General features: G+C 40.8%; 2 protein-coding genes across 2 annotated transcripts in view; both read right to left on the bottom strand.

The window, feature by feature from the left end:
- The window catches only part of LOC105268797 (uncharacterized), a gene marked incomplete in the record, with an annotated part of 6,733 nt that extends 1,600 nt beyond the window's left edge, over positions 1 to 5,133 (bottom strand). Inside the window, 1 exon segment of the mRNA XM_011308627.1 lies at positions 1 to 5,133. Coding sequence (XP_011306929.1) covers positions 1,846 to 4,752 — 2,907 coding nt within the window.
- Ptp36E (protein tyrosine phosphatase 36E) lies at positions 5,029 to 10,222 on the bottom strand. The gene is made up of 11 exons (XM_011308626.1): positions 10,146 to 10,222; positions 9,338 to 9,414; positions 8,491 to 8,625; positions 7,710 to 7,850; positions 7,459 to 7,622; positions 6,648 to 6,783; positions 6,181 to 6,430; positions 6,025 to 6,101; positions 5,678 to 5,917; positions 5,227 to 5,571; positions 5,029 to 5,133 (listed from the first exon to the last, which is right to left on the bottom strand). The coding sequence occupies exons 1-11, from the start codon at positions 10,192 to 10,194 to the stop codon at positions 5,053 to 5,055; spliced, it is 1,695 nt and encodes a 564-aa protein (XP_011306928.1). The 5' UTR covers positions 10,195 to 10,222; the 3' UTR covers positions 5,029 to 5,052.
- Positions 10,223 to 10,470: the final 248 nt, after the last annotated feature.

Raw genomic sequence — 10,470 nt, forward strand, 5'->3', positions numbered from 1 at the left:
GGTGAACGCTTCCAAATTCCCCGAGGACGTTGTCAAGGATCCCTTCACATACCCGATTGCTTATGCGATAGATCACACCTATATTCGTGAATATAATCTCCAACATACAGAATAGAACGAAACTAGCTCATATTTGTGATTCATTTGGCACAATGTATCGTCAACGCGAAGATTCTAGTCCCTATTTTCACAATAATGCACCGCACTTTTCTTATCTCCAACATAACAGTCACAGCGAATTGGCACGTTCGCGTAAACAATTACCATATATCACTTATTCACGTACTTAAAAGATACATACAAATATTCGGCCACCGTAACAATGTTTCATATAACTTTTCTCCATATATATTGATCTATTAATATTTATAATATCTACATTTCCATTTACTTTCCGTATATTAAGTTTATCCAATGGCGCATCCCCTACTTAAACATCCAGACGAATTACGAGAGGAACTTATTAATAATAAGATTTTTTAAATATATCATTAATCATCAGCGATAGTGCTTCTTTATTTCTCCTCATTTATTTATGTTTTAGGTTGCATTTTAAATCATCACGTGCCTCTCCGAACGGAAAAAGGCTTGGCAGGCGGACGCATCTGTGTCGGAGTTGAGACCTCGAAAGGTAAAAAACCGAGAATTCTCTGAAAGCCGTGATATCGTTGAATTCTAGGTTTTTTTTATTACAGTGGAATCTCGATAAGTTGCCGAATCCTTCCTTAATTCCATTCACGACGCTTGAGAGATTTCTCCATTGGTTTATCGTATCCTTTCGTCCGTAGAATCTCAGCATCGCTGATTTTATTTCGAAAATAAAATCATCCAACTCTCACTTTCTCTAGAAAGCAACAGACTTTAACGAATCGTTATCCTTCAGTCGTGGATAATGCTGCAAATATCGAGAGTCCATTGCATCGAAAAGAGGAAAAAAATTTAGAATAGAGATCGCAACTCCATGGACCCTTTCGGAAAATCCGGCCCGCTTCCGGAATTCAGTAACGTGTTTAGTTATAATTTGTTTTTCTTTTAAATAAATATATCCATGAACAAGGCACTGCTCGTAAAGAAAGGTTTCCCAATGTTGGATATTACCGATTTATAAATACCAACGTGATGTATTTGAAAAAATTGGCGGAGAATCGAACGTTGAGAAACCAACGAGACACTTCTTAATTTGTTAATTCTAGACGGACTGATTTATTAGCGTCTCGTAAAACGAATGATGACGTGAGTAAATCATCTGGATCTCTCAATTATCTGCTCATTCTCAAGTTATTCTCAGTTATTAAATTCTTTCTCTATAAAAAAGTGCTCGTCTTAGTTGTTACATAAGTATAATAGAGTACAGTTAATCGAATTTGGTGGGTTTGTCGCGTAATTTCAATAGTTGGAAATAAAAGCCCGAGTTATCGCCAGCTCGATATCGAATAATTATTTCTCTCGTTAGAATATAAATTTCTCGCACTAACATACAAGCAACATCAATTGCTATATAGAATATATAAAACACAAAGTGTACTTTCAGTGTAACGTAATATCCTAACGAACATACTTATGTACATCGAATAATCCCTTTCAGAATGATTCTTTACAATTAAAAATGGCTTCTGCATTCGAGCAGAAGCTAACAAAGTCTCCCTCCAAAACAATCGGCCAATTTTTAATAAGCAGCCAGAGAAAGACGAAAGAAAGAACCCGCCGCATTGGAGCAAAATACAAAAACGAAGAAACGTGGTAATTTCCATAATACCGTAGGAAAATACAAAAATGGTCCAAGGAGCCCGCGTTTGTGGTTTGAAAGAGCGATTTCCCCGCCGATCGCAGGCCCAACGGCGTGGGTTACAAGGGGAAGCACTTGGTCCTTTTCTGGGTCGCAACGGACCTGCAATCAACTTTATCCAGTGTAAAACTTTCAGGTTTAACTGTCTCCTCGACTGAAATTCTTCCAAGTCGTTTCTTAACTCGGAACGGAGTAGACCTTGGCGAGATGATTTCATAGAGATCACTAGTTCTCCCCTGAATCTGGACTCTCTTCTTCGGACTGATCGAGCTTGTCTGATCAATGGGAATGGCAATGTCGACATCCTGGAAGTGGTTGTTAGTGGCTTTGGCTACTTGCTTGATCTCGACTACTTTTTCTTCACCGTCATCAGTGGGTGTTGTAAATACGTCTGAGAGACAGCTCTTGGAGTCGTACAGAATACACGGATCCGACGAGTCGAGTGTCTCCTCTGTTCCGAATCTTCTAGCTGAAGCTAGAGATATAGTTCGCGCCTCTGGTTTCGGTAGTTTCACGTCATCAGCGTAATCCAGGGACATACATCTCTTCTCAAACAAGGCTGGACCAATTTCCTCTTTTTTCAACACCTCCTTTTGATCATGACTATCCACTTTGCCATTACCTTCTTGAATTTTCAAGACCGATGGCCTTCGTATGCTGTTCTCACGCTCCACTGACAGACAAAATTCTTTATCAGTCAGTGAAATTTTCTTAGGCATTCGAGCTGGCTTCAGAAAATCCAATTCCCAGTCTTTCCCCTCTTCCGATGGGGTTCTTAATAAGCTCTTTACTTTCTTCAATTCTGTCAGTAGGTCCATTGTCTCTTGGGAAGGCTCGTGGAATATTCGCCTCATTGGACGTCTCACTGACCCCGCCAAATCCACTTCTTGATCGTTACCGTGATCCACTCTCTCTTGCTTACGGAGGACTGACTTGACAGTTCCACTTCGTGAAACATTCTCTTTCTTACTCTCTTTCTCTCTATTATCCCTTTCGGATGGTGAATTCTCCATAACTTCTTGACTACCACAATCTTTGTACTTTATATCATAGACTTTCCCAACTTGAATGGTCGGTCCAATCGTTGTTTCCTTGGCAACTAACTTCTGCCTCTCGGCTGTCTGATAATTAGCTCGTGATCGAATTTTAAAAGCTGCGTAACTCTCTGGTGGCACTTCCTGAAGTTCAAATTTCTCGTGGAGATGCTTGAATGCCCCTCGTAGCATGTCCTGACTGTTGTTCGAAGACCTTTGACTGATGAATGAAGAGTCACCACTCTGATATCCAAGTGAAGACGCCGATGGTGCGGAGCCAACAATAGTCTCTCGTGAATATCGAAGATTATCCGAGGAAATGCCTCGTCTATGGTCGTTATATCTCTCAAAGTCTCCGTTCTTGTCATCGGACTTATCAAGAATATCTTCGGACACTTGCCTCCGCGTTCTCGATGTCATGTAATCAGAGCCACCGAATTTCTCGATACTCTCTTGAAAAATCTGTCTCCTATCGATGGACGTCAGCAGTTCTTCACTCGCTGCTCTATTCACATCATCAGTTGATGTATTCATTCCCTCAATACCAAACTCTGGACTAGTCATCACCGACTTGAGCGGCTCCTCCAACACTTGTCTTCTCGTTTTAGTCGGTGAAGCCTCGAGATCCCCAGATAACGTAGAGTTTTTCGTCTTCCTTGGAATACCCCGAACCGGTATCTGCGATTGTGGTGAGACTTTGGAGTCTCTCCACCTTGCTGGAGAATTGGGTATACTCTCTCCATCACTCTGAAGTACTGCTCTCGAGGTGAACTCTCTTTCCAAGGTTCTGGATACTGGTGGCTGTTGTGGCCATCTTGGAGAATTACTCCAACTGACTGCTCCCCTGACCGGTGAATTAAGATGTCCAGTACTCGACGAAACAATTTCTGCGCTAGTGGTCACTCGACATTTAACAAGCTCCGCAGAGCTAGTGAAAGTCGTCTCGAATTTCGGACTAGCGAGCTCCTCAACATCCTCAAGTGGTGGCAACGAGCTCGGACCAGAATTCAAAACATCATCGAGTGATGCCCCACGAAGTCCATCTCTCCGTACTTTTTCAGTATTGAGTGCATCCTCATCCAAATCCTCAGTCTCAAACGAATACATTTTCAACAAAAGACCTTTACCACTGCGTTTTCTCTCCACCCCAACATGATTGACATCAGGCTGCTCTGTTTCTTCTTCAACAACCAACACCGAATCCTTGGACTCCTCTATCCGAGTTCTCTGAATAGGTGCTGGCTCAACAGTTGTTGTATGAGTTCTTTTCATCATAGCTCTCGGCAAATCTCTGATCGCATCAAAGGAGAATTTATCAAGAGTTTTAGAAGAGCCAATTTTATCCAAGAATGGCTTTTCAACAGCTTTGCTCGGTCCAATTTTCTCTAGATAAGGCTTACCCACAATTCTAGGCGCTATTTTAGAAAGAAACGGTCGATCCTCTGTTTTTGATATTCCAATTTTCTTCAAAAATGGACGACGCCTCTCCCTCTCCTTACTCGAATCCGACGCTCGCTCACTCAATCGATCACTACTGTAATTCGAGGAATTGTCACTGCTCTTTGATCGAGCCCGTTTATTTCTGGGATGTGGAGTTAGAGGAGTTCTGGGTGTTCTGGGCGTGAGTGAGGGACTGGCATCGGGATTGGGACAAGTCTCATCAAGTAGTGCCATAGCATCACTCAGATCCATGTACGCTTTTCTAGGTACAGATGCTTTAGGAATAGACGTTTCACTATCTGCACTACTGCCTCTCGTTGAATTCAAATCAATTGTACCTCCCACAATTTGCCTACCATTACGGATAAATGATGATGAGGGATACGAGCACTGGTCACTGGGCCCTGGTGTAACACAATCTATTGCCGACTCATCACCATACCAGGGCGTTACCCGCAGATCCTCTGGTCTAGTCGCTGGACTCTGAGGCATTATCGAGTGTTGACGGTGATAAAAAATTTTCGATGCAGCACCACGACTCACGTCCGGCGGATAAGAACCCGGCGATGATGTAGATACACGTGGTGATTCTTCATCAACAATAATGGCATGCCGGTACTTTAAGCACTGGGCAAAGTGGGGCGGCGCCGAATGAGTTGTTTCAATGACAATGCGACCCTGGGCGCATGGAACTATTGGCTCACCATCGGTTGGCGCCTCCTCGGGCGTCAAAGGCAGAGCTGCTCCACGCCCGAACTCGATGAACCACAGCTCGTCCCTCAACTCGCTTTCTCACTTCTTTTCATTCATATCCTTGTTCAGATAATGCAGCACGTAGTGAAGAACTAGGTCATAGCAGTACTTGTACTCAGTCTGTTAATAGATAAAAAAAAAGAAGAGAAAACAGAATATAAACGTGTTAACCTTGTTTTTTCATTACACAGTGACGAGGTTGTTGTTAATTACCATGTTCTCAACGAGCTGGGGCCTGTGCCTCCTGACAGTCTTGACAGCCTGAAAGATGTCCACTTCGCCGTGCTGTATAACTTGCTCTATACAAGCATTAGCAGCGCAGTAAACGCCACACCGGCTTCTACCGTCTGGCGATACAACGGCAACTGGCCCATAATCAGTTCGCTGTCTCCACCTCTCCACCATGTTCATCAATTCTACTAAACTATTCGTCGATGTTGGTACAGCCTGTCCCATCGGCCAACAGGTCAGCTGAAACAACTGGACAGTCTTCGGTGGTGCTTTAACTCCTGCCATCAATTCCGTCAGAGATACTATCTTCTTGTTTATCCTGAATACCTGTTACAACGTTCAAATAACAGTTATTACTGTTTTATCTGAGGGCAGAACTTTTGGGGGATTGTTATCGATTCCACAGATTGAACTTGCAACAAGCAAAACTCACCCAAGTCTTGATGTTTGTGTAGTGGTTGTGGCTTATGTGATCTATGGTGAATACTGGGCCGTACTTCTTCGAGTGTCTTCCCTCGGGCCAAAAACTTGGAAAGTTAGTGGATGCGGGTGGTGGTACACACAGTATAACGACGGCTGAGCACTCGTAATCGTACACAAGTGACCAAAATTCACCGCACGTGTGTTTCAGGGGCCATTCGGTAACGATGTACTCACGGGGTTTCGTGTATCCCTGTCAATCAAATTGAGTATGTGTAACAAGGACTGGACAAACTTAAACCAAACAATCTGTATGGTTTCAATTCCAACTAATTATTGGATTATCCCATTGATACTCACGTCTACGAATACAGCATTTATGTAATCCGTGAAGCTATTACCCTGGAAGCTCGTCAAGTATGGACGAAAGTTGTCAGCTGTTGGAGATAAACTCGTTTACAACTGGATTTGATAAATATTGATAACGCTGATACTGTATTGGATGGGAAAACTCACGTGGCACAACGAGGACATCACGATTTTTTTCCCTGTTATCCGCTCGATGCCCACCAGCGCAATCACCGATCGTAAAACGAGGTGTTTGCTTGCAGATCTGTTGATACTCACGCTGATACTCGTTCATCTTTGTTAGTGGATTCTTCACGCTCTTCTGCTTCAGTCGTTGCGACAGCTCCGAGACGGGAAACCATGAGGCACCGCAGATAATGTACTCCTCGAGGGTGTCGTACACGAATTTATATTGGTCCTGTAAATAAATTCTCGTATATATACTGTTTTTATACATTTATTTCATGGGATCGTGGGCTCGCCGATAAATGGATCGTTTGGCACGCGTTAACGGTTCGCTGGGTTTTCATATGGTTCGAGAAAAATAAGGGTTCACCCAGCCATCGGGGAAAATAGGGATCACGATGTTCATGGATGATTTAACGATTCTCATCCTATGAAGGTTTTATACTCACCAAATTGTCGATGAGGCCACGCCTGCTCTGTCGCAGTTTCTTCAGATAACCGAAGACGTCGAAGGCGTCTTCTTCCTCTGCAAGCTCCAGATTTGCATCGATTGCCAGGTACACGCCTGAACGACCACCGCCATCACTGAATTTTTAAAGGAACCATCAATAATCAAATAAAATATAAAATAATAAATTAATAAATGAAGCTGTTGTGTTTGCCAATTCCTCTTTCGCTAGTGAAAATTCATTGAAGATATTAATTTCGATTTGGAATCGAACGAATATATCGAATCGATCTCTCAATTTTTCACACCAATTTATTTAGGGAATGCGATGGCGTACACTTTGTAGGAAATCGACGTGAAATCGTTCAATGCACCCGAGCGTTCACCGAACTCAAAGACTTCCGTTCTTCAAAATTAAAAGTTTGTCTCGTCGTAGCTTCAACAAGGAACACACAAAGGAGTGAACTCTTCGAGATTACTCGGCCCCAGATTCTGAAACCAGTCGAAACTTCTCTGCCCGGTATTTATCAGTAATCCGCGTAAATCGGATCCAATTTATCATTGCGAAATTACTCATTACGATTATCAAAGAGGAATCCACCAACAGGACTTGACCATTGTTTTCATTTCTTGTAATTATCGATTATTAAAACCCATTATCAATTGAAATTATCTAGCGATTCGACATTCGAATAAATAAAAATAAATTAAATGAATAAATCTTTTGACTATGAGATCGACTTGTATTTATTTTTAATAATAAATAAACCTCAAGTCGGTCAAACCCAACAGAAGATGATAACTCAACTCACTTGCAGTGAACTATCATTGGACCCGACTCTTTCTTAAGAGTTGAACCAACAACTGCCCTAACTCGCCTCCGAAACTCCAAGACAGCATTGCTGAATGGGCACGTGTGCGAGTGCCATTCAGTGTAATGAAACTGGAGAAGTGTACGCTCCTCCGTAATTTCCTGCTGACAATTTTAATAAGGTAAAGTAATTTTACAATGCCAAAACGTTAGCTATCGAATGCCCATGGGAATTGGATATTGGCTACTCACACCACTCTCATCTTTCTTGTAAAGTTTTATCGTTCGTATGTGAAAGTTTGCCAATTCTTCCTCCTTGAGAACGGACACACCGATGCCCCCGTACTCCTCATCCTTATCCTTGTTGGGCGGCCAGTATTGTACACACATGACCTGGTGGAGTTAAAATTCAAGAGATCAAAGAGATTAAACAGATTAAAAAAATTTTAAAAACTAAATCAATGGTGACTTTATTGGTAGATAAGTAAATTTGTTAATTAAGTTTCATCTCTGCGCTTGCTTCTCCGGTCTATTCATCGATTTTCTAGTGGATATTCAGATGTCCCCTTTACCCGGACTTTGTATTCTAATTTCCATGTAAATATTCTTTGGGTGTCAGTGCTGATGGGGAAACTTAACTAATTAGGCTCGTAAAATCACATTAGCTTGGGACTTTCGTGACGATATATAGTTGAAATAGTGGTGGGGGCGTTGCATCCTGGTCCCTCAGGCGAAGGTGTCCGAGGCCAGAATTAATACGAGGGTAATCAGTGTCGTCACCATCGGCAACTGTATACCATTGAACGGACACACCTCGATCTACATGCGCATTCGTATGTTACTCTTTCCACTGATTCTCGCCAATTGCTGGGCAATCGATAATCGAATGTTTAGCGTTCGTAATACTCGGCTTCAGGGTAAAAGGATTACGAGTCGGATAAGTTATGAGTTTGTTCATTGAATGTTTATGTGGGTGAGGGTGGAAATTCATTGAGAGGAATTCTAATTAGTTGACTGATTGTTTTCGAATTACCTTGATGAAATCAAAGGTTTTTGTTAACATCACTATGCAGGATGCTTGCTCTTGCCATACCATCCGCCAGAATTCTGTCACTGTCGTCTCTATGGGTCCCTGAGTAACGATGTAGGCATTTGGCTTTAATATACTCTGTAAATCATCATTTTCTTATTATAAATTATAAACAAAGAATTACCTTTTTAGCATTTTCCTAATTTAATTCAATGCACGGAGAGAAATATTCAATATTCAATAAAAATTATCTTGAAATTTGTTTTTATAATTCTGGAGAGAAATTAGGTTGTAAAGAACTTTACGCAACAATTATGCAATTTTTATTTATAATCATGAATTTCCCTTTTTTTATTTCATTGCAAATTGAAATATTTTATAATAAATCCATGATGTATTTATATTTTATTTATATTTTAACGTCATTCGTTACAAGGTGCGACTGGCTATTACCCGAGAGCCTTTAGCTAGGGAGTTTCCTATAATTGTTTGTAATATAATTTTTTGGTGCTTAGACAAGACATTTAAAGACATATAAATATATAGACATTATATACGCATAAATCTGTATTTTTTCTGTAACTTTACATATTATTTTTATTATTTACATTAATGGTGATTTGATGAATTATTATTATGAATATGAATTTAAAATTGAGTTGAAGGAATTGAAGGAACAGCTTCTCAAAATTTCCAACCACATTTCGATTACTGAAATTACAGAAATTACTGAAAGGACACGTAATTGCTATTGAATTATTTTCTCCCTGCAATTGCTGCAGTTGAATTTTTTCTGATAATTCCTCTCTATATGGTATATTCGCTAATTACAAATTATTTATTCACTCACATCGACGTAGGACGCATTCACGTAGTCCGAGTCCGGTTGGTTATTAATGGTGTCGAGTACAACTCTGTTGTAGTCATCTGCAAATTGAAAAATCACCAGTTCGATAAATCCCAACGACTCATTTTTCTCTCAGGGGATTAATACTAATAATGGCCCAATAAATCACGAGAGTTTTCATATCGGGAGATGAGCAGTGAGATGGAAGTGCCGTGTGCTCAATCTTGGGTTGTCAGTGACTCGAAAAATGGAGGATTTCCATCAGCAATTAGTCCAAGGTACCTCGGAGTTGATCGTTGAACATTATGAACTGAGAATTTATACTCCATCGAATTGTCGGCACATTCTCAACTCTCCGCTTCCTACTACCCATGTTCAACAATCGCCGGTGTAATTAACTTCTCCTTAATTGACTGTACGTTTCCGCGAAGTACTACACTTGACTTTGGTGACTAAATGGAAGCCCAGATGCACCACTTGTTGACGTAAAATCCGACGGCCTCTCGTTACACTGACACACCTCATTTTATCGATACGTTGATTTAACGTTTTTCTATCCCCAACTTAATTCACATAAAAAAAAATATCAAATAAGGAAAACGTGGACCTCAAGCTCAAATTGAAAAATAACAAATGTAAATTCAATATTTGTTTTTCTTTCACTCTGAGGATTGGAAACTACAATTTAATGCGTACATCTCGTCGCGGGGACAGCTTTTTTTAATTTCACATGAAGTAATCTACTCCATTCCCACTTTTCCCATTCCGAGGGCTTATGAAAATTTCACCAATTTTTTTCAAATTAACTCACATGGAATACACCGTTGATTCTGATTCTTTTCCCTGTTGGCTGGCTTCATGGCATGCCTGCATGAATGTGTCTCCACTTTAGCTGCAGTCTGCAACAAATTCAACAAAAAATTAATAAAAAAAATAGCAAATTGCAGTGTACGGGTAAATTGGAAAATGAAAATTAAAGTATGAACACAATATGAATCTGAGGAAAACCGCGTTCACCGGAATTTCTCCCATTCGTGAATTTATTACACTTGGCATTGATGCCCAAAAATGCGGAGAGATGACCCACTAAGTGTTCATAAATAATGCGCTAGCCTCTTTCCGGTTATAAGCTCCAT

This window comes from Fopius arisanus, unplaced genomic scaffold (genome assembly GCF_000806365.1).
Source record: "Fopius arisanus strain USDA-PBARC FA_bdor unplaced genomic scaffold, ASM80636v1 scaffold00061, whole genome shotgun sequence".
NCBI classification, from domain to species: Eukaryota; Metazoa; Arthropoda; class Insecta; order Hymenoptera; family Braconidae; genus Fopius; species Fopius arisanus.

Bases quoted from the DNA above. Each gene is read 5' to 3' on its own strand.
- Ptp36E (XM_011308626.1), bottom strand. From the start codon at position 10,194: ATGAAGCCAGCCAACAGGGAAAAGAATCAGAATCAACGGTGTATTCCA. The intron at 6,431-6,647 runs GTGAGTATAAAA...ATTTATTTACAG, and splicing joins GTGGCCTCATCGACAATTTG to GACCAATATAAATTCGTGTA. The intron at 5,572-5,677 runs GTGAGTTTTGCT...ACGTTGTAACAG, and splicing joins ACACAAACATCAAGACTTGG to GTATTCAGGATAAACAAGAA.